Source organism: Stenella coeruleoalba (assembly GCF_951394435.1).
Source record: "Stenella coeruleoalba genome assembly, chromosome: 2".
Lineage (NCBI taxonomy): Eukaryota > Metazoa > Chordata > Mammalia > Artiodactyla > Delphinidae > Stenella > Stenella coeruleoalba.
This window is the reverse complement of record NC_137147.1, coordinates 91332275-91358421: the sequence shown is the minus strand read 5'-3', so window position 1 is coordinate 91358421 and position 26147 is coordinate 91332275. Positions and strand designations below refer to the sequence as shown.

The following is a 26147-nucleotide window of genomic DNA, read 5'->3' as shown; positions in this document are numbered from 1 at the left end:
CTTGCACACCCTGAAATAATGGTCTGTTGACTCTTAGGCAGTTCCACACTTTTTCCTGGACACACTCCCAGCTAGCTGTGGCACACTAGCCCCCTTCAGGCTGTGTTTACACAGCCAACCCCAGTCCTCTCCCTGTGATCTGACCTCCAAAGCCCGAGTCTCAGCTCCCAGCCCCTGCCCGCCCCGGCGGGTGAGCAGACAAGCCTCTTGGGCTGGTGAGTGCTGGTCGGCAGCGATCCTCTGTGTGGGAGTCTCTCCACTTTGCCCTCTGCACCCCTGTTGCTGCGCTCTCTTCCGTGGCTCCAAAAGTTCTCCCCCTCCACCCCCCGTCTCTGCCAGTGAAGGGGCTTCCTAGTGTGTGGAAATTTCTCCTCCTTCACAGCTCCCTCCCAGTGGTGCAGGTCCGGTCCCTATTCTTTTGTCTCTGTTTTTTGTTCTTTTTTCTTTTGCCCTACCCAGGTTCGTGGGGAGTTTCTTGCCTTTTGGGAGGTCTGAGGTCTTCTGCCCGTGTTCAGTAGGTGTTCTGTAGGAGTTGTTTCCCATGTAGGTGTATTTCTGATGTATCTATGGGGAGGAAGGTGATCTCCACATCTCACTTCTCCGCCATCTTGAAGGTCTCCTCTGGTGCACCCTCCCCCACAGCTCTTCAGGCAGGCCTGGAGCAGGGGCACTAGCCCCACAAAGGAACAAGTGAAAAACCCAGCACTGGCGACCTGGCAGCTGGTTCCCGGAGGTGCTACCGTGTAGCTGGATGGCTCATTTCTGGCCTATTCTACTTTAAAATTTTTGTATTACCCTCCTTTGATGGCTCTTTTCTCTAAAAAAATTAGGAAAAAGGTACAGTTCTCCTTCTTGGTCTTTGACTGTGGACAGGAGTCAAGTGTAGGCCAAAACGTATGTCTCATTATAGACCCTAGGTTATGTAGGCCCATACAAACATAGTACAGTGCTTTGATTCTGAAGCCAAGGTCATTACGAGTGGTCTTTTAAAGGTCCAGTTAATAGTTTCCACTGTCGATAAAAAGGATAGACTCCGCTAACCAACTTTTTTTGAATGTGTTCCTTAATGATCATGCTACTTTTGAATAAGCTGAATGCCTTCCCTGCTTCTCTAGATAAATGAGAGATAAATATTTTCTTTTATGAAGAGGATATGGATTTATGTGATCATGGTCTGTGGCATTCTTAACAATAAATGGCCCTACTTTCTAATCATCCTAGAAAGTTTACAAATCAATTATTCTAAAAATAAAGAAATTATTTTGATAAACATTTCTGTCTTCTAATTGATGTATGGTTGACCTTTCCAAATCATAATTATTTTGAATGAACCTGAAAACATTTGGGCTATGTGACTTTATGATAGCAATCAAAATTTTATTAAAAAATGTTTCTATTTTAGGAAGAAATACAATCTAATTTTGAAGGTCTGCTTTCCATTGTCCCCTTATAACTATTTATTTGCCACTATATTTAAAACAATTTCAAAATCAGTTTCCTGTCCTGAACACTTGGGTACTGAATTGGTCATTAGAGGGGTATATTTTAAATATATTAAACAACATAATTAATGCTCCTCAAAGAAACACTTTCAAATATTTTTCCTTTTACTATTGGGGCATTCTGATCTTGCCAGAGAGACAAAAATAATTACGTCCATTGTATGAAAGAGAGAAGTTGAAAGACTTTCTCAAACTATGTAGTAATTAATAACAATACCTAAACATCTCCTGTAAATCCCAAATTCCAGATCAGTTCTTACATAATGGTTATGATATATGCATTTTTAACCATAGTTCATTGAGTTTTTCCAATTGGGAAGTCAAACTCTCCTGTCTTTTATTTAATATAAGCCAACATGATGGTAGAAACAATATGACATCAGTGACTGATGTCAGAAATGAAAATGGGCTCTCTAGACAGTTATCCTACCCTATTTCAGAAAAAAATATATAATTTGTAATTTTTGTATCCTAAAATTAGTGTTCAGGATAGAACATGATGATTGTATGATGCAGCAATATTTTATATTCCACTAAGAAAGAAAAATTCTATCAATCCAAAGATTCCATTGATTGTAAAATGCTACCCTAGTTCAGAGTTGTTAGTATGTGGAAAAAATTTTGCATCTTAAAATCAGTTAAATACAATATTAAAAAAAAAAGATACATGTCTCTGCCTCTGTTTATGGTGGAGATTTGTCTCTGAGAAACCAGCAGTAACAGAGGCTTTTGTACTATGTCGTGCACCGTTATTTGTCGTTTTTCATGGAGGAGCCATTTCAGGTGATTGGAGTAGACAGAGGCATCAAGCAGCAGTAGCAGGCAGAGGGGAAAAATACCAGTAAAAACAGTAATGTATAATCGGTCTTATTGCATGTGATAGGTTGCTTACTTGAGCTGAGAGATTAGATAAAGGAATCAGCCACTATTAACAATTTTAATTAATTTAAAAAAACGGAAAATGTTTATTATATTGAAATTTGACTCCTGCTATACTAGTCCCTGTGGAGAAACAAAAATACTCGTATTAAAGGAATATAGTATTTAACTGGGAGAAAGAAAATATGTACGTAATATCCAAATATAGTACAAATTCAGATAGGAAGTACAAATTCAGATAGGAAAATGTGGTGAACAGCCTAAGTGCCACAAGCATTCATGGACTCCTTTGCTGCTGTGTTTTATGCTGTCGGGTGCTAAAATAGCTCCATTTAGGAAATAACTAAAAACTTCTATACATGTTGATTTCTCAGGTGGCCTGGATGAGGCTCTCTATAATGTTATAGCCATGGCACGGGAACAAGAAATTCCTTTTGTGTTTGCCCTTGGAAGAAAAGCTCTAGGACGCTGTGTGAACAAGCTGGTTCCTGTTAGTGTGGTGGGAATCTTCAACTACTTTGGTGCTGAGGTAAGACTTAGAAGATGCAGTCCCTCACTGCCCACCCGCCATAGTACATCTTTGGACATGTGCCATTGTTATGTTTGAGCATTTGGAGAAGTGATATGATGACTCTCCTGGAATGAGTGGAACATTCTTGAGTATTACATTTCCTTTTTTCGTGTTGAAAACATTTGCATAAGTCAATCCTGTAGCATTGTGAAAAGATTTTAGCTCGTATTTCTGCTACAGTGATTTTTTTTTTCCTGGGTTCAGATATGTACTACTTGACAATATATGTAACTGCTGGGTAAAGGTATCCAGTATTGTACAAAGTAAAACAAATTTCTTCAGTCTGTATGTTGGGTATATTTTGTGCTGCTAGGAGTCAAGAGAGAAAAGAATCCTTTATTTGGAGAGGATTTTCCTTTGAAAATGAAATTCCTAAACCAATTGAGAGAATAATTCTACACCCATGATATTTGTCTTCCTCTCATAGTCGACTAATACAAACTTTGCCCATAGGAGCTGATAAATGATAAAGTAAATGTTATTTATTTAGAGTAATGCTTATTAACTGATAACATTTTAAGATTGGTGGGGTTTTTTGAATGTGTGGGGTTCTTTTTAGAACATCATTTGACTTGTGGCTTTTACATTGAAGCATTTTCAGTTGTACTTGTTTTAAATTGTATACAATCTGTGCATACAATAACTTTTTTATGAAGTTGATTCTAAAGTATTTTGTGACACAACTGATGGACCATTTTCCCTCTTCTCAGCCATACTATTTGTGTATATTTAAGTGTCTATCTTTCCTATCCAGTCACCATATTGAATACCCCCATTCACCTATCCATTCAGTTTCTCTCCCACTACCCATTAAATTATCTGTCTACCCACCTACTCTTTACAATCATGTAATTGATATTTGTCCTGCCATTAGAAGCCCATGCTTTCCTCAGTTATAGATATCACACTGCTTTGTCATAGTTAATGTGCTTCTTCATGTAAGTGTGAATTCCTCAAGGGTAGGACCCTTGTCTTTTTTTTTTTTTGACATCTTTATTGCAGTATAATTAATATACAGTGGCGTGTTAGTTTCTGTTTTTATAACAAAGGGAATCAGTTTTTATCTCTTCCCTCTTGCGTCTCCCTCCCACCCTCCCTATCCCACCCCTCTAGGTGGTCACAAAGCACTGAGCTGATCTCCCTGTGCTATGCAGCTGCTTCCCACTAGCTATCTGTTTTACATTTGGTAGAATATATAAGTACATGCCACTCTCTCACTTCATTCCAGCTTACCCTTCACCCTCCCCATGTCCTCAAGTCTATTCTCTGCATCTGCATCTTTATTCCTGTCCTGCCCCTAGGTTCTTCATAAACATTTTTTGTTTTTTAGATTCCATATATATGTGTTCACATACTGTATTTATATTTCTCTTTCTGATTTCACTCTGTATGACAGACTCTAGGTCCATCCACCTCACTACAAATAACTCAACTTCGTTTCTTTTTATGGCTGAGTAATATTCCATTGTATATATCTGCCACATCATCTTTATCCGTTCATCTGTCGATGGACACTTAGGTTGCTTCCATGTCCTGGCTATTGTAAATAGAGCTGCAGTGAACACTGTGGTACATGACTCTTTGAATTATGGTTTTCTCAAGGTGTATGCCCAGTAATGGATTACTGGGTCATATGGTAATTCTATTTTTAGTTTTTTGAGGACCCTCCATATTGTCTCCATAGTGGCTCTGTCAATTTACATTCCCACCGACAGTGCAAGAGGGTTCCCTTTTCTCCACACCCTCTACAGCATTTGTTGTTTGTAGATTTTTTGATGATGGCCATTCTGACTGGTGTGAGGTGATACCTCATTGTAGTTTTGATTTGCATTTCTCTAATGATGAGTGATGTTGAGCATCCTTTCATTTATTTGTTGGCAATCTGTATATCTTCTTTGGAGAAATGTCTGTTTAGGTCTTCTGCCCATTTTTGTATTGGGTTGTTTGTTTTTTTGATATTGAACTGCATGAGCTGCTTGTAAATTTTGGAGATGAATCCTTTTCAGTTGCTTCATTTGCAAATATTTTCTCCCATTCTGAGGGTTGTCTTTTCTTCTTGTTTATATGGTTTCCTTTGCTGTGGAAAAGCTTTTAAGTTTCATTAGGTCCCATTTGTTTATTTTTATTTCCATTTCTCTGGGAGGTGGGTCAAAAAGGATCTTGCTGTGATGTATGTCATAGAGTGTTCTGCCTGTGTTTTCCTCTAAGAGTTTTATAGTGTCTGGCCTTACATTTAGCTCTTTAATCTATTTTGAGTTTATTTTTGTGTATGGTGTTAGGGAGTGTTCTAATTTCTTTCTTTTACATGTAGCTAGCTGTCCAGTTTTCCCAGCACCACTTATTGAAGAGGCTGTCTTTTCTCCATTGTATATTCTTGCCTCCCTTATCAAAAATAAGGTGACCATATGTGCGTGGGTTTATGTCTGGGCTTTCTATCCTGTTCCATTGATCCATCTTTCTGTTTTTCTGCCAGTACCATACTATCTTGATTACTGTAGCTTTGTAGTATAGTCTGAAGTCAGGGAGCCTGATTCCTCCAGCTCCGTTTTTCTTTCTCAAGATTGCTTTGGCTCTTCGGGGTCTTTTGTGTTTCCATACAAATTGTGAAATTTTATGTTCTAGTTCTGTGAAAAATGTCATTGGAAGTTTGATAGGGATTGCATTGAATCTGTAGATTGCTTTGGGTAGTATAGTCATTTTCAGAATGTTGATTCTTCCAATCCAAGAACATGGTATATCTCTCCATCTGTTTGTGTCATCTTTAATTTCTTTCATCAGTGTCTTATAGTTTTCTGCATACAGGTCTTTTGTCTGCTTAGGTAGGTTTATTCCTAGGTGTTTTATTCTTTTTGTCGCAATGGTAAATAGGAGTGTTTCCTTAATTTCTCTTTCAGATTTTTCATCATTAGTGTATAGGAATGCAAGAGATTTCTGTGTATTAATTTTGTATCCTGCTGCTTTACCAAATTCATTGATTAGCTCTATTAGTTTTCTGGTAGCATCTTCAGGGTTCTCTATGTACAGTATCATGTCATCTGCAAACAGTGACAGTTTTATTTCTTCTTTTCCAATTTGGATACCTTTTATTTCTTGTTCTTCTCTGATTGTTATGGCTAAAACTTCCAACAGTATGTTGAATAATAGTGGAGAGAGTGGACAACCTTGTCTTGTTCCTGATCTTAGTGGAAATGGTTTCAGTTTTTCACCATTGAGAGTGATGTTGGCTGTGGGTTTGTCATATATGGCCTTTATTATGTTGAGGCAAGTTCCCTTTATGCTTACTTTCTGGAGGGTTTTTTATCACAAATGGGTATTGATTTTTGTCAAAAGCTTTTTCTGCATCTATTGAGATGATCATATGGTTTTTCTCCTTCAATTTGTTAATATTGTTTATCACATTGATTGATTTGCATATATTGAAGAATCCTTGCATTCCTGGGATAAACCCCACATGATCGTGGTGTATGATCCTTTTAATGTGCTGTTGGATTCTGTTTGCTAGAATTTTATTGAGGATTTTTGCATCTGTGTTCATCAGTGATATTGGCCTGTAGTTTTCTTTCTTTGTGACATCTTTGTCTGTTTTGGTATCAGGGTGATGGTGGCCTTGTAGAATGAGTTTGGGAGTGTTCCTCTGCTATACTTTAGAAGAGTTTGTGAAGGATAGGTGTTCGCTTTTCTCTAAATGTTTGATAGAATTCGCCTGTGAAGCCATCTGGTCCTGGGCTTTTGTTTGTTGGAAGATTTTTAATCACAGTTTCAATTTCAGTGCTTGTGATTGGTCTGTTTATATTTTCTATTTCTTCCTGGTCAGTCTCAGAAGGTTGTGCTTTTCTAAGAATTTGTCCATTTCTTCCAGATTGTCCATTTTATTGGCATAGAGTTGCTTGTAGTAATCTCTCAAGATCCTTTGTATTTCTGCAGTGTCAGTTGTTACTTCTCTTCTCTTTTCAGTTCTAATTCCATTGATTTGAGTCTTCTCCCTTTTTTTTTGATGAATCTGGCTAATGGTTTATTAATTTTCTTTATCTTCTCAAAGAACCAGCTTTTAGTTTTATTGATCTTTGCTATTGTTTCCTTCTTTTTTTTCCATTTATTTCTGATCTGATCTTTATGATTTCTTTCCTTTTGGTGTCTTTGGGGGTTTTATTGTTCTTCTTTCTCTAATTGCTTTAGATGTAAGGTTAGGTTGTTTATTTGAAATGTTTCTTGTTTCTTGAGGTAGAATTGTATTTCTATAAACTTCTCTCTTAGAACTGCTTTTGCTGCATCCCATAGGTTTTGGGTCGTAGTGTTTTCATTGTCATTTGTTTCTAGGTATCTTTTGATTTCCTCTTTGATTTCCCTTGTCTTTATATCCCTGAAAACCTTTTACGTTACTCGAGGATGAGCAGGTAATAAATGTTTCTTTAATTAATTATATGGTTGATGTATAACTGCCTGTTACGTTAAACTTCATGTGAGAATTTAGGTGCTAAGTAGCTCTGTGATAAAGACACATAATAACAATGTACTCTTTTGTTCACTATTAGAGTTTATGGAATAGCAATGGGATCAGGGTCAGGAAAAGGGGATGTGTTTGTTTTTAATTGTATTGACTTCTTACTGAACTATGTATATTAGGTTATATGTATGATATTATATTATAAAATGTTTGGCAGTTTTGTTTGTACATTGCTTTTCTTGCCTTCTCCATTTTGAGGTAGTAAGTTATTGTTTAAACCAAAACACATTCATAAAACGGAGGTAAAGGAAGTACTGCTATATTGTCCAGAGTGTCTACTCATAGTAATGTAGTGCACCTACTCTATATTTACCATGTAATAATGCTAACCTTTGCATTAAGCTTTCGGTCCTTACCCTGATATTCAAAGCTTTTATTCCCTAATAGCTTTTCTCTTCAATTTTATTTTCTCTTCTTCTTGTGTATTGTTTTATTCCCAACAGTTTCTGTGTTTTATTTATATTGTAAAACCAATGTTAATCTCAGAATTGCATATCCATAAGCCTATTTTCTTTTCGTTGGCTGCACTTAAGTGCATGGTTTATTGCAAACAAATATTTATGAAGTCTCTTACATGTAACTCATGGGGGCTTTTTTTATCAGAATCCATCCTCCTTTTTAAAAATAAGTAAAAATAAGTAAATCCTGAATATATTTTTGATACTACTAGCACCCACCCCTTTTCAAAAATCAATACAGTTAGCGGCAGTGTTTATTGTACCTGTATTGTACTTTAAACTGCAGCCGGGTAAAGCACATTACTTATGCTTTTCCTGCTTAAGTTTAGTTTTTAGAGATACATTATTCCATAGTAATATGACACGTTTGCCATGCGTTTGTGTTGTTATGGTTTATATTTAAATGACAGTGCCCTGTTAAGAAAAAAAAATGCTGTACTTTTTCTCCATTGTCTGAAAACGTAATTTTATATATATAATTAAACATACTCTTCCAGGTGGCCAGGTCATATTTACCATCTAAAATTTTTTACTTAATGTGTGGGTATGTTGCATTCTGATACTAAATCAAGACATTAAACAGGAGTAGAATGTTGTTGAATTGTGTTGAATTGTGATGTAAGAATCACTGAAAGTCATTTGATGTAAGAATCACTAAAAGTCATTCTTTGGTTGTCTTTCTGGTGACTGTGAAAACTTCAGTTTTCTTTAGACATCGCTAGATGTCATAGTTATTGAAGTACAGCTTTAATGCCTAACGACTTTTGCCATTTATTAACACAAATGTGCTCTGTCATTTACAGTTTCATTGGGGTTATTAATTCCATTCATGTTCATTCTCTTTTGCTGATGGAAGAACTTCTGGTTAACTCCACATTCTATTTCCAGGTTCTTTATTCTATTTTTATAATTAGCCTTTCATCATTTTCAAGGCCGCAGCTAGCCATACCATCACTTCTTTTTGGTCTTATTGTAAAGAGTTCTTTCAGCAAGCAAACATGATAGGGAACTTTTCATTCCTGTGGAGACTGCCATCTGCTTCTGCATCCTTTGATATCACCCTGCATACATACACTCATTCCCTTATATTCGAACCCATATAAGATTCTTCACTGCTCCCCAAACAAGCCTTGAACTTTATTAAGTCTGTACCTTGGTTTATGGTTTTGCATGCTTGGCTAAGAATGTACTGTCTCCACTCCTCAAAACTATACCAGATTTTCAAGGCCTACATCAGGTGTCATATTCCTTTATGAATTCTTCACTGATGCCCAGCAGTTAGATGTTTCCTCCCAAAGCTAAAGCACTTTGTACATGTCAAGGCATTTAAGGTATTGTCCCCTGAATCATCGTCTCCTGTCCTCTCCTTTCAGCCATATGGAAGGTTCCTTGAGAGCAGAGGGGTGGTTCCAGTAGTCTTGCTACCCACTGTAGTGCCACATGCTAAAGGGTGCAGTTGTTGAATTGATAAACTCTGTAAGAACTTTAATATAGCATATTTAGTGGCTAGTACTGAATCAAGAAGTTGCCTCAGACTTGTGAGAATTAACTAAACAATATATGTAAGTTACAGAGTATTTTGTAAGGTTCTGTGGTTTGCATACCATTTGGATTTTGTGCTGATAGAAAGTGTATCCAGTCCTGAAACAGTAGAGGTATTTATTGCTAATGGTAGTAATAAAGAGTATACCAAAAAATGGACTGGGCAAAATGTCTTTCTTTTTAGAGCCTGTTTAATAAGTTAGTAGAACTCACTGAAGAAGCCAGGAAAGCATATAAAGATATGGTTGCAGCAATGGAACAGGAGCAAGCCGAGGAAGCCTTGAAGAACGTGAAAAAGGTGCCACACCACATGGGGCATTCTCGGAATCCCTCTGCAGCCAGCGCCATTTCTTTCTGCAGTGTTATTTCTGAACCCATCTCTGAAGTCAATGAAAAGGAATATGGTAAGTTATTACATACCATTTTAAATGACTGAAATTTTGAAATAATTTAATGATTACTGTCATTTTAAAAATGACTCTCCATGCTACCTTTTGTTTTTATCTTCTTGATTATTCAAATTTTGCTCACATTTTTGGTTTAAAAATTGTATTACACATGTCCATTGAAAGTTAGGAGAATATTTGGGGCTGAGAGTTTCTGTGAGACCCTGAAATTAGTCACATTTCCAAAATCTTAAAAAGAAAATCCCAAAGGGATTTAAAAAGCCAAATGTACCATTCTTCTGACCTATCACTAAGTAAATAAATAAATTCTAGGAAGTTTTATTCTAATACTTTATACTTGATTATTAAAATTTTGTATTTACTGTGTAAACAAAAGACCTGAATATTCAGTCTAAACTTATCAAACGTAGACGTGTGACATTTGTCTTGAGTTAAATCTGATGGTAGTGAAAAGGACTTATAGACTAAAAACAGTATTTATGTGTAAGGTTTAAAGTAACAATAGTTACTGTACTCTGCATTTTAGTAGTTTCCTTGCAATGTTTCTATAATACTTTGAACGCTAGTACTAGAATACTAGATTACTTTCTTGATCTAGTTTCTGTTTTATTTCCCCTGTTCTTTTTAAAAAATAGTGCAGCCACCTTCTTCACCTTGGCTTCTTGTTTTTCTTTTCTCTTTTTAGTCGTATCTGAAAGTTTATCAAATAGCTTGTTGCCACCTAAAATGTAACATGTAAAAAACTGAGTCATCGTTTTCTTCCTTTCTTCCCACACTTCTCTTTCCTGCTCTCCTTGTCTGTGATTGTAGTTAAATGTTTGGAATGCTTTTGACAAAGCTGCAGACCAGAGGCAACTAACAAGTTATTGTGCACCTTTCAGAAACTGTTGGTCAGGCAAAGGTGATTCTGGCTTAGAGGCAGAGATGTTTCTTTGGTTAAAGTGATACTAGTTGAAAGTAAAGAAGATAAAGGGCCAACTTTGTAAATGAAATCATTTCTCTATATAGTGATTAGTGATATGCCAGATCTCAAAGGTAAACTGCAAGATAAATTCCTAAAGCTGTGGATTTGGGGAAATGACTGTGATCTTCATTTGGGCACATAAAAAGAAAAGTTATAAAAAGAACCTCTCAAGACTTAGAAGATGTTTTCAAAACACCAGATTTAAAGTGTTCAAAGATTGAAGCCTTGGCTTTTCCACAGTCTGCCTAGGGTATTTAGGCCTAATTGATTAATTTCTGAGCCTCAGATTTGTCTTCAGTAAAGTGAGAAGGGTTTGTCTAGATCATGTATAACGTTTCATTCAGAGCGAAAGTTTTGTGAGCTAATGGCTGAATTCTAAGAAGGGATTTAGACAGAACCTTAAAGTTCCTGGCCTATGATCTGATTTATGAGGACGCCAACAAAATAAGTGGAAATAATCATAAATAATTTGCTTTGAGAGTAAAGCACAAAGTTACTCTGTCAGTATCAGATGTATTCAGCAACAGACATAAAACCCACTAATGGGGCTTCCCTGGTGGCGCAGTGGTTGAGAGTCCGCCTGCCAATGCAGGGGACGTGGGTTCGTGCCCCGGTCCGGGAAGATCCCACATGCTGCGGAGCGGCTGGGCCCGTGAGCCATGGCCGCTGAGCCTGCACGTCCGGAGCCTGTGCTCCACAACGGGAGAGGCCACGACAGTGAGAGCCCTGCGTACCGCAGAAACAAACAAAAAAAAAAACAACCCACTAATGTGGCCTGAGAAATTAGGATATTTAATTATTTCACAATGTTGTCAATGTCCCTAGTTCTTTCCTTTTTTCTATTCTTCCATTTTCAGTCTGTGGCTTCTTATTCTTGTGCTGATCATCTCATGTTCATAAATGGCTACAGTGGCCCTGGGCATCACAACAGTTCAGGCAGGAGGTTCAAGCAGTATGCTCTTTTTATCAGTGAAGGAAACAATTTTCAGAAGACTTTGCCTTTTGTTTCATTTGGCCAGAGCCGACCATGTGACTGCTTTTAGCTGCAAGGGAGATGTGGGCAAGAGAATATCTGGCAAAGGGGAATGGGATAGTCATGATAGTCTAAGAACTATTTTAATTCCTCCCATGGAACTGTGTTCAAGTCCATCTCAGGTTTGGGGGTTCTGTTAGCCAGGAAGAAAATGGGGAATGACTCTTGGGTAGACAACAAATAGTGTCTCCCATGCCATTCTGGTGCAAGATTTCTAAAATGTTTTCTTGTGATTTCCACAGTCTAAAGAGAAAACAAAGCTGGGAAAGGGATGCTAAACATTGGTAGAATAGAAAGGTTCCTATGATAGTTCAGTCTTACTGTTCTTTGTGTACACCGTAATTGTTTTCTTTGCTTATGTTTTCCTTCCACCGGAGCTGAGTCTCAATTTTGTCATACTTACGTGAAACAGATAGTTTCAAACATAAATCCCAACTGAGCAGTACGTTCTTTGAGATAGAAACCTGACACCTAATGGGCACTTGACATATAATAATAATAGCTCACTTACTGAATTCTTACTAGGCACTTTTATTAAGACATTTAATCCTCTGAGCAGTCCTAGGAGATAAGAAATATTGTACTGCATTTTACAGATGAGAGAACTAAAATGAAGTGAGGTAAATCACTTGCCAGTGTCACAGAGCTGCTAAGTTTGACTCTAGAATTCTTAGCCAGTGTGATGTGAATTCCTTGTGTGTTGAATGAATTTCCAGTAGGACCATACAGTAGGTTTTCAGTAACCCCTTGTGAGGGGAGGACTACCTCTATCTATCTTGAGTTTCCGGCTCATTCTCTGCCACCACACCTTCTTCTGTAGGGTCTTGAACTCATCTCTGTGTTCCTCTACTATATACAACTATCTAAAGATGGACAGCTTCCCTCTGTGTACTGACTGATGGGAGAAATACACACACCTCATCCTCTGACAAACCAACTAGTGTCAAAGTTGAAAAGGTAGTTTCACAAAGAACCAACTAACAAAACAGGAAAGCATAGAGGGGTTAATAAGCAGCTTTATTGACTAAATTCTGCTAAAGTAAACAATTCAGAATCAGGGTAGGTTTGGATCAGTAACATTTCCAGGTTTGTTGAGATCTTTGACCCCGCCTTTACATTGCTTCCTAATCTCTTCTTCAGAAGTGGGCTTCTCGATGTGCTATTCTGGCTTTAGACTCCTGTATTCAGCCCAACCCCCTCCCATCCCCTGCCCGCTCCTCCAGCCAAAGACCGCATGTTCATACTCGCTTTGTTTCTCCCCATCACAGTTATGTGTTTGTGTGCTCATTAGTTGTTGATCAAGCTTCACCTATTACTTTAAGGTGGAACCCTGGACCCTCCCCGTGGATATGTGACCTCAGTGGCTCTTTGATCATTGTGACAGGTCTCTTGATGGCTAATCACAGAGTCCCTTGTCTCTGCTTCCAAGGTCATATCTCCCTTTCCTTTCCAAAGGACCTGTCTGGCTTTCAGCTCACCTACCTAGTAGCTGAATGCCCAAGACAGAGCCTGGAGAGAGATCAGCCCTGCTCAGTCTTCTGACCACCTTTCTTTTTCCTGTTCCTTTGACTCACTGTTAAGGGAGAGGTGGGACTTTTTCTAAGACCCCACATGAATTCTTATAATACTTTTGAAAGAGGAAAAAAACTGTCGGAAGGAAATAAGTGTACCTAAATTTTGTAAATTTTATGGCTTTTGAAAGTTATTTTCTGCATAATTACATATATCGGTGAAAATTTCCATTTACTGTAAAGGCTTATTTTCCCAGCACATACTGTATGCCAGCCACAGGAACACAGAGATGAGTGGGAATGAGGAGGGAGGAGGGAGTAGAACAGAAAACAAAAAACAAATGCTTTTGAACCAAATATGCAGAAAGTGCTGTGGGAGTTCAGGTTAGTGATGGTCTTAGGAAAATCAGAAAAGGCTTCACAAAGGAACTGGCATTAAAAGTTGTCAAGAATGAGTAGGAGTGTGAAGGGTAAATGAGGAAAACACATCTCATACAGAAAGAACAGCTTATGCAAAGCAAAGAATTGTAAACAGAAAGGGGATGACTTCTGTGAGCAGTGAGAATTCAAAGTGACCTTGAGCATGGAATGCATGGCTGGGGGTTAAAATGAATGGGACCAGAAGGATAGATTATGAAGGGCTTGGTTACTAAACTAAGGAGTTTGGATTACTAGGGTAATAAAAAGCCAGTTAGACAGTGATGTGGTCAATTCACAAAACCAATTAGAAAGGTATAGTAGATGTACAGCAAGATAAAGGAGGCTTGAGCTAAGGCAGTAGTGACCAAATTTAATAGTTTTGGGGCTAGAAGTGACATGGTATAGTTATGAGTTCAGTGGAATGAAGGGATATATATAGTAAGGGAGAAAGATAGGATCAAGGATTACTATAAGGTTTCTTCTGCTTTGAGACTGAAAAGGATGTTATTAACTGAGAAAGAATAAAGGGAGGAGGACTAGATTTTTTTGTCATGTGGTAGGAATGCAAGTGGAAAGACCTGTTCTACATTAGAAGTAGCTGCAGGAAAGGAAGGTTTTTTCCGCAAACCATGCGCCCTGACTTCAGGTGGCCAAAATATGGTCTGTAGCAATATATGATTGATGGGGGGCGATCAAGTTAAGTATATTTGTATGAATAGGCTTGCTTTATCACTACAGCTTGATCATTATGCCTGTAAAATGCAAATAGCAGCTACAATGCAAATAGAAGGGGATTTTTATTTTTTAAGAAAAGGCAAAAATAAGTGGGACTACACCAAATCAGACAGCTTCTGTACAGCAAAGGAAACCATCAACAAAATGAAAAGGCAGCCTACTGAATGGGAGAAAATATATTTGCAAATCATGTATCTGATGAGGGATTAATAACCAAAATATATAAATAACGCATACAACTCAATAGCAAAAAAAAAAAAAAATTTGATTTAAAATTGGGCAGAGGATCTGAATAGACATTTTTCCAAAGAAAGACACACAGATGACCAACAGGTACATGAAAAGATGCTCAACATCACCAGTCATCAGAGAAATGCCTATCAAATCCACAGTGAAATATCAGCTCACAACCTGTTAGTTGGCTGTTATCAAAAAGACAAAAAATAACAGATGTTTGCAAGGATGTGGAGCAAAGGGAACCCTTGTGCACTGCTCATGGGAATGTAAGTTGGTGCAGCCACTAAGGAAAACAATATGGAGGTTCCTCAAAATATTAAGATGAGAACTACTGTATGATCGAGCAATTCCACTTCTGTGTATTTATCTGAAGAAAATAAAAACACTAGCTCAAAAAAGAGGTATTCACCCCCCATGTTTATTGCAGCATTATTTACAATAACCCAGATACGGAAACAACTTAATGTCCATTGATGGATAAATCGGTAAAGAAGATCAGTGGATAAAGAAGATGTGTGTGTGTGTGTGTGTGTGTGTGTGTGTGTGTGTATACACACACACACACACACACACACACCGTGGAATATTACTCAGCTATTAAAAAGAATGAAATCTTGCCATTTGTGATAATAAGGATGAGCCTCGAGGGCATTATGCTAAGTGAAATAAGTCAGACAAAGAAAAACACTGTATCATCTCATTTATATGTGGAATCTTAAAAACAAAACAAAAAATAAACAAAAAAACCCCAAGAAAATCCCCGAAGCTCATAGATACAGAGAACAGATTGGTGGTTGCCAGAGGCAGGGGGTGCTGGGGGTGGGCGAAATGGGTGAAGGGGGTAAAAAGTTACCACCTTCCAGTTATAAAATAAATATGGCTTGGAGATCTAATGTACAGCATGGTGACTACAATTAATATTATTGTGTATTTGAAAGTTGCTAAGAGGGTAGATCTTAAAAAAAATTGTAATTATTAATGGGGATGGATGTTAACTAGACTTCTTGTAGTGATCATTTCTCAGTATATGCAGATACTGAATCATTATGTTGTACACCTGAAACTATAATAATATAATGTTTTATGTCAGTTATACCTCAGTGATAAAAAAATTAAATGGAAAATAAAATAAAACGTACAAAAAAACGGGTGGGAGAGTTGTTCTTCATCTCCTGATTCCTAGTACATTTTTTGCTATAAACTGACTACCTGTTGTTAAAAATAATTTAGATTATCACCACTGTATTATATAATAACACTTCATTATTTTTTGGCTTCAAAGTCACTTGGTAAGCCAGGCAACATACATATGTTATAAAACACATTTTCACAAATATTAGAAGTACATGCATGGCATCTTTGCTTATAAATGGAAACACAAGTTCCATTACAGGCCAAAAGACAGCTCTGAGTTGCTAAAGGAGCACAATATAAGCCTGTTAAATCAGAACTATTTCTTTCTCTTTTTTTTTCTGATGGACATCTTGGCTCTGCCATCTGTGACTTGTGGATCCTTGGGCCCAGGACACTTCAGGGCCAAAAAATGTTAGGCAATTCATTGGTTTTTATGAATACGTGGATTTTATATATTAGAGTGAGTGAGCTCCTGTTAGTATTAGATCTTTTACATTCTGAAGCATTAATGTACTTATTTTGGCCTCTTTGTTTCTTTATGTTAAATATGCTGGGGTTTTTTGAGAACTGTTTTCCATTTATAACATTCCAGTCAGTTGGTGAGCCAACAGATTTCTATAGTTTGTTCTCTCTTGTAAGAGTTGGATGATTCTGAAGCAGTGTTCTGGTTTTTAAGAAATCTGTTTGATATTTGCAGAAACAAATTGGAGAAACATGGTGGAAACTTCGGATGCATTGGAAACATCAGAAAATGAGAGAGAAGTTTCTTGTAAGCACAGCACATCTGAAAAGCCCAGTAAACTTGCATTTGACACAGCCCCTGTTGGTAAGCAGCCATCTTCAGTGGCTGCAGGCAGTACTACCTCAGCTACAAACCCTGGAAAACCAACAGTGAGTGATAAAGAGGACGTGAAGCCAGATGACCTGGAATGGGCCTCACAGCAGAGTACAGAGACCGGCTCTTTGGATGGCAGTGGCCGGGATCTTTTGAATTCCTCCATCACCAGCACCACCAGCACTCTTGTACCTGGCATGCTGGAAGAAGAGGATGATGAAGACGAGGAGGAGGAGGAAGATTATACTCATGAACCCATATCTGTAGAAGTGCAGCTCAATAGTAGAATTGAGTCTTGGGTCTCTGAGACTCAGAGAACGATGGAAACTCTTCAGCTTGGAAAAACCCTTAATGGTTCTGAGGAAGACAATGCAGAGCAAAGTGGGGAAGAGGAAGCAGAGGCTGCTGAGGTGCTAGAGCCAGGGGTGGATAGCGAGGCCTGGACTACTGACCATCAAGCAAGTCAGGAACAGCAGAAGCCCAGCAACTGCAGCTCGCTGAGCAAGGAGCACTCTGATTCTAATTATACGCCCCCAAGTCTATAACTCAGGAAATGTCAGCTATCTATCTCCAACTATGTAAGGGTTGCAGCCATTATATTTCATGCTTCATCTCAACATTTTGCACTGTCCAGTATTTAATATATGTACTTAATTCCTGACAGATATTTTTGTAGCTGTCTTTCACTTGTTATGATCCATAGCTTAGCTTTTAATTAGCATCTAAGTGTCTTTCTAAGAACTGTACGGAAAATTCAGAATTGTTTCAGCTTATTTTGTTATGGAAAATAACGATTTAAAAAGAAGACCAGATTTTAAAGAAAGTAAATTTAAAATGCCTGTTTAGTCATTTTGAAGGTTAAAGGCTAAGCTTCTAAGAAAAGGAGCAGTTACCAGTGTTTGCTTCAAGACTATACATCCTATACTCTAATTTGTCTGACCAAAAAGTTGTTTGGGCTTCTTTAGAGAAGAACTGGAGGTAGAGTTAGAAAACTAAAAAAATGGCTGAGGGTAACTAAGTTCGCAAAGTGTTTTGTATTAAAAATGGATGCACCTTTTATTTAGTCCACAAATGCTTATTTCAGAAGTCACTGATCATGGTAATTGATTAAAGTTGGGATGGGCTAAGACAGAGCCTCCAATACTTAGGCTAGCAAAGGAGCCACCATGGTAGATTAGAGCTGGCCTTATTTGTGGAAAGTTAGGTATGTTTGTCTTTGATAGTGAGAAGTCACCCATGATAGGACATTCTGGGTTCTGTTTCACATTTGCTTCTTACTTACCTCAGGAATGCTCTTGTACATAGTCGTATTTGCATAAAATTAGGCAAATTTTGACAGGTGAATAATTGTAACCGGTTGTATGACTGCAGCACTTAATTGTAAACTATCCAGAAGCAGAGTCTTATACTGGTGTGTTCTCTTGCATGCTTCTGATTTGGGATTCTCTGGACTTAAAATATGGATCTGATTGAGTATTCATACTTTGTCCTGAGTGAAAAACCGTTGCACCTTTTAAGAAGAATATTTTGTCCCTAACCTTGAGCACCTGCCAGGTAACACTGACCACAGTTACTGACGGGAGCCAGGGAAAGGAACTTTATGCAATTGTAACATGTATCCTGATAATCAAGATTTGGAAGAGGAAGTTTTGAAGAAAAGAGAAAGTTCTAATTGTGCTGAAACTATTAGATGATTTTAGAGTGTGGAGATAGGCACAGGTATTAATTCTTGATCACTGTTAGTTATCTCTACCCTTCTCCTGGAATGTTTATACCTCCTTGGGTGAAGTTAAAGTTACTCAGCTAAATGTTTTGCTAGTCAGTCACCACCTGGTAGTGACCTCTGCAAGTGTATAACGGTGGGAGAATTACAAATTACCTATTTTTCTGTCTTCCCTTCAACCACCCACCACCTCCAGTTAACCAACACACGTGTCTGCGTGTACACACACACACACACACACACACACACACGCATGCCAGCGTTACACTTCCAACTCCGATAAGCAGGCACAGAACTGAAGAGGGAGGGGTATTTTCCCTGCCCAGGTTTTATGGGGCAGAGCTTTGCCTCACAGAGGTGAGAGGGAAGAATTGGGCAGATTCTTTACTGAATGCATTGGGACTACTGTTCTAGTATTGATGTATTTATTGATAATCCCAACATTAATTACTGGAGAGACCAGATTCTTGGTTGATGACTTAGTTATTTGTGAATTGTGAAAGTTTAGGAGCATTGCTGTGTAGGAAATGTCAAGTCTATCAACTTTATTAGCGTGCTAAAAGGGGACGTTATTGTACTGTCCTGCCTAAACTGTTCTTCAGTATAGACTTCTTAGGCACAGAGTATCCAGTACTTAAAGGTGTGTAGCATGTAAGGAATGAAGCCTCTGAAATAGTAATCATGGATTTATATGTGGCAGATCCTACTGTCTCTGTACCTTTGGAAGTGTTAGTTGGTTTAAAGAAATGATAGAGGTTTTGAACTACTGACAATCTTAAAAGTATATTGAAAAATTTTGCATACTTTTTAATGGTGTAAATTTCCTTTGCCTGGTGTCAGTGATTCAAATAACTCTTGATCTTAAGGTAATGAGTGGCTTTTCAAAGGTTTCTTATATTTTATATCTCTACTGAATGAGAATTGTCATTTTAGATTTTTTGACATTTGTATCAAAAGGGAAGTTGAAGAAATCTTCAGAACACCAGTAACTTTGAATTTTGCTATAGACTTCAGAAGTGTTCAGTTATGTGTTTGATAAACGCTCTTGCACGTGCAGTATCTTCTGTCAGCAAACCCAAGGGACCATGGCCTTTTTTATATGAGACAGGTCACCTCTAGAGGACAACCCAAAATTTATTAAAGGAAATGCTACTGTGTAGAACGTAGCATTGGTAATGTACTAATGGTAGTATTGGTAATGTCTTTATAATTCGTTTCCTTTTGATAAATTCTGGAATTTGTGTATATTATGTGCAGGCAGAGGTGTGAAAATTAGGAAAGTGTTTTTTGGATCTGGGGTGAGTAGCTCTTTGGAGATTTAGAGAGATCTAATGCTAAGAATAAAGGTTCATCATCACAAGAAATAAAAACCATAGTGATTTTTTTTCTTCATGTGTAGAGGTGGTTTTAGTGGCAATAATTAATATTAGATTTCTATTTCAATACATAAATATATTAATTAAAATATGAATTGCACTCCCAAAACTAGATTTCTGCTTCAGTAGGTTTGTTTGCTGTGAAGATTACTTCTCAAAAGACAATGTTCATATTAGCTTAACTTTTGGTTTAAATATGTTTGTAAATGTTGTAATATATTTCTTTTGACTAAACGTTGGAAAAAATGTGTTATACATTGAAAAGTTTTTAAAGGCTCTGAATGGATGTCATTTTTGCAGAGATGGTATTTTATATGCTTCCAGTATTTGGAAAAGAATTAGTCAAAAGGAATTTACATAGTTCAAATATTGAGAAATTAATATCCAAATAATGTAATTGTCTGATTTCTTAATAAGCTGGGGGAGGTGGGTGGGATGGGAATTACAGTGTGCAAATGAGTAGTGAGCTCCACATTCATTTTTCAACTCTTTAGCACAAAACTGTTCAATCCTAACACATTGTTACTTTAATATATATATATATAAAGAAGTATTACTGTTTGTAAAGCTGCTGTTTGCTTAAAAAGAAAAAGACCTGTCATTTAAGTATTTTATGTATGTTGTGTCAACAAAGTAGAACATTAACTTATCCATTTAAACACTTTATCTTTTTTTGACTTAAATTTTTTTTGTGAAATAATATATCTTCTTCCTCCCTTGTTCCTTCCAACCTTTACACACATCACAGAATCAGCCAGACTGTTTGCCTAATCTGAAATCTGAATTCTAATTAATGATAAAAATTTAAACTTTGTTGGCACATCACACCTTAAGAGGATTTGTATTATTTTGTAATTTAATTTCTAAGTATACCACATGAATTTATAATTTACTGTCTTAATCATAATGCTCTAATTAAAAACTAGCAAAGTTAGTGTGAATTATAACATGAAGGGATTTTCATCTTGATAGGTCTTTTGCTGTATGAAGGATGATTGCTATATCACATTATAGGGGTAATAACAGCTTTTTTGCACTATGTAAATACTAGTGGAAATTCTTCTGTAACTAATAAAATGATTATTGAAATGTAGTCTATCATTTCAGAATAGGTGCTTGAGGAATTCCTGACTTGCCCAACATGTAGGATAGAGAAAAGAAGAGTCCAGCTTGTGGTATCCCTTAGTGCCCTCATGGGTGTGCCCAAAGAAGGTATAATCTGCAGGAAGGAGTAACTAGTAAAAATCTCTGTGGTTGGTGTGATCTGTGGCATGGGTCTAACCATCTCACCAGAGACCATCTTAGTGTTAGGAAAAGGCTCCTACCAATTCCTTCTCCTTTTTATGCTAGTTACTCTGTGCCAGACATTGTTCTAAGCCGTTTCCCAATATTAACTTACTTAATCCTCACAGCAGCCCTATGAGGAAATACTATTATAATTTCTCACTTTTTAGATGATGAAATAATCATGGAAATGTTAAGTAACTTGCCCAAGCTCCACAGCTGGTAAATTAGCAGATCTGGGATTCAGACTCAGTCCTGTGGTCAAGTCTATGCTTTTATTCACTATGTCTTCTATGTTATGTCAGCACAAAATGCTCAATGTGTGCAAACTAAGTAGGGCTTCCCCTCATCTTCATGTGTCTTCTGCAGTGTGAGATCTGCCGGGACTGAACTGATTGCCTCAGAGACTGGATTTACTGAGCCTCACCTGATCACCCTTTGCCTGGAGTTGTCTCAGACCTTGTCACTGTATCACAATGAAGTGGAGGAAATCTGAAAACTCATCTGTTAGAAAATAGTAGGTTCACTAATTTTCATAATGAAAAATTAAGTTTTGATGATCACAAAGAGAAAGGAGGGATGCCTCTCCGTTGTTATCAGGACAGTTCCCTTTCTTGGACCAAAATTTGTACTACTGCTGACAGAGTTCCTTCCCTAACAGTGATCAGGTTTTCTTAGAAGTGACCAGAAGAGGGTGTGCATGGCCCCTGAAAACAGTCAAAGGCTACCATGTAATATTAATAACTTTTTTTTTAAGTGAGGAGAGAGGGAAGAGAAGTATCCTGAACTATGGGCCTGACCATGAAAGGTGTTTAGTTCTGAGTCTAAGCTCAGAACTTGGGAGCCATACACATAAGTATTTCATTTTAGAAAGAGAACACCATCAAAAGACATTTAGATCACACGTTAAGTAGTTCAGTTATTTGAAATGTCTAAGTTATCTTAGCAATTCAGTATTTTAGCTTAACATGGGTTCTTCTGACACGTATGAAATATGACACCTGGCTTATTACATTATAGGTAATAATGGCAGCCTTGTGGATCACAGGGCCAAAGCATGTTTCGCCGGAGCTCCCACAATGCAGAGTTTGGAAAAGGGGGAGATGTTTCTATTTTGGACCCTGTCTCAATCTCTTTTATTTCCCCTCACCCTGCTCCTCCCATCTCTCTGACACTTTGAGTGATTATTTGGCAACCCTCTGGTAAGGAAAGAGATTTATTCTTGCAGAAATGCGTTGGGTAACTGTGTGGCTATAACCTGGCTGCCTGTATTCAAGGTACAGAGGGTTAGAGCAAATAAGATACTGAATTGCATGAAGTTTGGAGCTCCTAGCTGAGCAACCAGAGAATGCAATTGTGACTTAGCTGTGGTTTGGGGCCTGGAGTAGTACAGGTTTCTGTGGAAGGAATGAGTGCTTTGTCTTCTCAGAAGCATCAGGCTTGGTCATAGCCTTGAATTACTAGAGGGCACAGGTAATAACCACAGCCTTCCTATGGTGGGATTCTGATTTAAGGCAGTGTTGGTTGCACCCTTATCTATTAGAGGAAGAGTGATGTGAGTAAAAGTGGTACCTACTTAGGTGTACAGATTCCCCAGATTATCTTTGCTTCTTTGTTTACCTGAGTTGGAGCATTTTCATTGCTTTGTAAACCCTCTGCTTGAGAATAGGATAATGATTGAAATTTAAGCAGTTAATTTTGTGTGTTAGCTCTGGTTAAGGAGGAATAAGAGAAAGTTTGAAAATTATTGGTTTCTCAATCATAGGAGAAATATTAGAGGTGATTATCCCTGTCATTGTACTTTTTCCTTGCTTTCCCCTTCCTAAAACCTGTCTTGTAAGGCAAATGGTGATTTCTCATAAATGCTCTAATATTTGTAATTAGGAAGGTAAGAAAGATCTGTGTTCCTACTTTACAAATATTCAAACACAATGATGGCCAAGAAAAAGGATTCAACTGGTCAATTTTTACTTGTTCCTTAGTACTCAAGGTGCACCATTTAAACTATTTCATAACCTTTTAGTTAAGGGGATCAGCAAACTGCATGCAGCCTGTGAGCCAAGTCAGCCAGCAGCCTTTTGTTTGTTTGTTTGTTTTGTTTGTACCGGGTCTTAGTTGCGACAGTCGGGCTCCTTAGTTGTGCCATGCATGTGGGATCTAGTTACCTGACCAGGGATCGAACCTGGGCCCCCGGCATTGGGGGCGTGGAGTCTTAACCACTGCGCCACCAGGGGAGTCCCGCCAGCGGCCTGTTTTTATAAATAACGTTTTCTTGGAACATAGCCGCACCCATTCATTTACATATCGTCCATGACTGCTTTTGTGCTACATTGACAGAGTTGAATAGTTGTGACAGAGACCATCTGGCCCTCAAAGCCTAAAATATTTGCTATCTGGTCCTTCACAGAAAGTTTGCCAGCCTCTCAAATTGATGATGATGTCCAACAGCACTTGATACTTGTGTAGTTTTTCCCCAGTTCTTCCCTTTATTTCTAGGGATGATACATCTGTCATGGATGTACTAGAAATAGTATAAAGTTCTACCCAGTGGTAGAAGGCATGTGGCTGCCTGGGAGGAGCATCATTGGAAACAAGCCCTGCTGCTTTGTCCGTACAGGGCTTTGGGAGGCCTGGACTCATGTTTCTCATTCTCTACTCCCTCTGGACCATCGGCCAAGTCCCTTGATTCTCTGGTTCACCTTTATCAACGAGGGATGTGCCGGTTGAGTCAGTTATCCTCCTTGGGGAAACAGCAAGTCCATTCCTTGGTCAGGGGTGGTCCTGAGTTGGACCAGGCTGGGCACTTTCCAAGGCCACCATAGCCAAAGGCTGCCAGTACCCCTCAAAGCAGCTTGGTACCCAGAATGGGCCATGGTAATTAAGTCAATCACCCTAGTTTCCTCAAAAATTTGAACTGAAGGCCACAGGAAGTGGATGGAGTGGGTGTGCCAAGACAGTAGAGAGGCTCCTGATGCCGAAAACTTGGCCTCTGTGCACCAGTGCCAAATCAAATCCCAGAGACGGAGTTTTAGGTAAAGTAGAAAAGAACAACGTTGTTGCTTTGGCAGGCAAAGGGGGACACAGTGGAGTCGTGCCCTGAAAAACTGTGTGTCCCAACCCAGGAGGATTTGGTGAGTTTTTTTTTTTGCGGTACGCGGGTCTCTCACTGTTGTGGCCTCTCCTGTTGCGGAGCACAGGCTCCGGACGCACAGGCTCAGCGGCCATGGCTCACGGGCCCAGCCGCTCCGCGGCATGTGGGATCTTCCCAGACCGGGGCACGAACCCGTGTCCCCTGCATCGGCAGGCGGACTCTCAACCACTGTGCCACCAGGGAAGCCCCTGGTGAGGAGTTTTATAGCAAGGGTTCAAGGGCAGGCTTGCTGATAAGGATCAGGGTGTGTGCAGGGTCTTCACTCCTGTAATCTGGTCTCAGGTGGTCTGATAAGCTTCTCAAGGTTATCAAACTGTCATCTTCTCTGGAGTGAAGAATGCTGACATCTTCCATTTGTTGGGGGTTTTAGTTCTGTAAAGAGCTCAAAGAGATTGTTCTGTGTATCCCTTGAGGCAGAACCAGGACCTGCCCCAAGGCTGCACTATTGTTTCTTGCCTGCTCCTGCCTTGTCTCTGCATCCCCTCCCTTCCCTGATTGGCAACTGTTCGAATCTGTCTTGTGGAACTCAGGGAAGGTCATGGAGGCTGGAGGCTGTTCCCTACAAACGAGAAACAGGGGACACAGAAAGGCTTTTGTGCCCAGGAGCCCCTCAGGGTTCTGCTCAGTTTCACCATGAGAGCAACAGAACAAGGATCTGCCTTCTATGCTGACAGCTTTGCCTTTTTAGCCCGTTCCTAGGCCTTTGATCACTACTGTTTTTTCTTAATTGTAGAGAGCTTGTCTGTTTTTAACAACCAACAGAGTCTTCCATAGGTGATCTTTAAGGTTCCTTCAAACCCAAATGGTCTATGATTCTGTGAAGAGAGGCGTTCACCATAAATGCTTTGAGAACTTTCCACCTTTGTGGTTACATGTGGCAAGAACCAGCATTGTGTCAGGGTGGGTGGCTGGGGGCATAAAGAGTGGTACCAGGGCTGCAGCGGGGACGCAAGAGCACCTGGAGGGTGCTCTCTCCAGGCAGAGCTGTAGGTGTGGAAGCCTTTCAGCCTCTCCAACCACCACCACCTCCATTACACTCAGATAGGGTGTCCAGAACCAACTAGCCCAAATCCTTGAGCCCTCTTCTTCCCACACGTCCAGTCCGTCAGGAAATTCTGTTAGTTTCATACCAAAATATAACCAGAATTCAATGACTTTTCACTCCTTCCTGGCTTCACCATCTCTCACATGGATTCTTGCAACCATCTCTCCCCTGGTCATACTGTTTTCACTCTTGTGCTCCTGTGGTCTATTCTCAACACAGCAGCCATAACAATCCTATTACAAACCTAAGAGATCATGTCACTCCTCTGTTCTAAGCCTTCCCATGGCTCCATCTCACCCGGAGAAGAAGACGACTTCTTCCTTATCTACAGTGGTCCACATGCCTGTGCACTCACACAGAGACCTCCTCTGACCTCCTCTTCTGCCACACCTTTCCGCCCACCCTCGCTCACTCTACTGGCCTCCTTGCTAGGTCTGGAACATGGCAAGCATACCACTGCCTCAAGGCCTTTGCACTCTCTGTTCCCTCTGCTGGAAAGTCCATTCATCCCGCACCTTCTTTGGGTCTTTGCTCAAGTGCACCTTTACAGTGAGGCCTCAGGGGAGTCAGGGGCTACCCTATCTGAAATGGAACACTCCTTTGTCATTTTATTGCCCAAACCGGCTCTTCCCCTCCGCCACCCATCTGTACTTACCAAGCTCTAACTTCCTCTAGATTTTATTCATCTTGTCTCTCCTCCCCTGCTAAACCCTGTGCAGGCAATGACTTAGGACTGTTTTGTTTCTGCTTACCCTCAGTGCCTAGTACAATGCCTGGCACAAAATAGGCACTCAATAAATCTTTCGAATTAATGAATGAAAGAAGGCTAAAGCAAG

At 39.0% G+C, this 26147-nt stretch overlaps 1 protein-coding gene across 3 annotated transcripts in view; it reads left to right on the top strand.

Annotated features, from left to right (window-relative positions):
- The window catches only part of SECISBP2L (SECIS binding protein 2 like), a 65809-nt gene extending 41335 nt beyond the window's left edge, over positions 1 to 24474 (top strand). The window contains exons 16-20 of one of the 3 annotated variants that reach the window (XR_013827040.1): positions 2756 to 2910; positions 9641 to 9860; positions 16595 to 17310; positions 21485 to 21632; positions 22136 to 24474. Coding sequence is in view for 2 of the 3 variants with exons in the window: in XM_079912612.1 (XP_079768738.1) it covers positions 2756 to 2910; positions 9641 to 9860; positions 16595 to 17277 (1058 nt within the window). In the remaining variant the exon portion in view is untranslated. Of the gene's footprint in view, positions 1 to 2755; positions 2911 to 9640; positions 9861 to 16594; positions 21038 to 21484 lie in introns of those variants that run through there. The other 2 variants (XM_079912612.1, XM_079912611.1) reach the window with 2 other exon arrangements.
- Positions 24475 to 26147: the final 1673 nt, after the last annotated feature.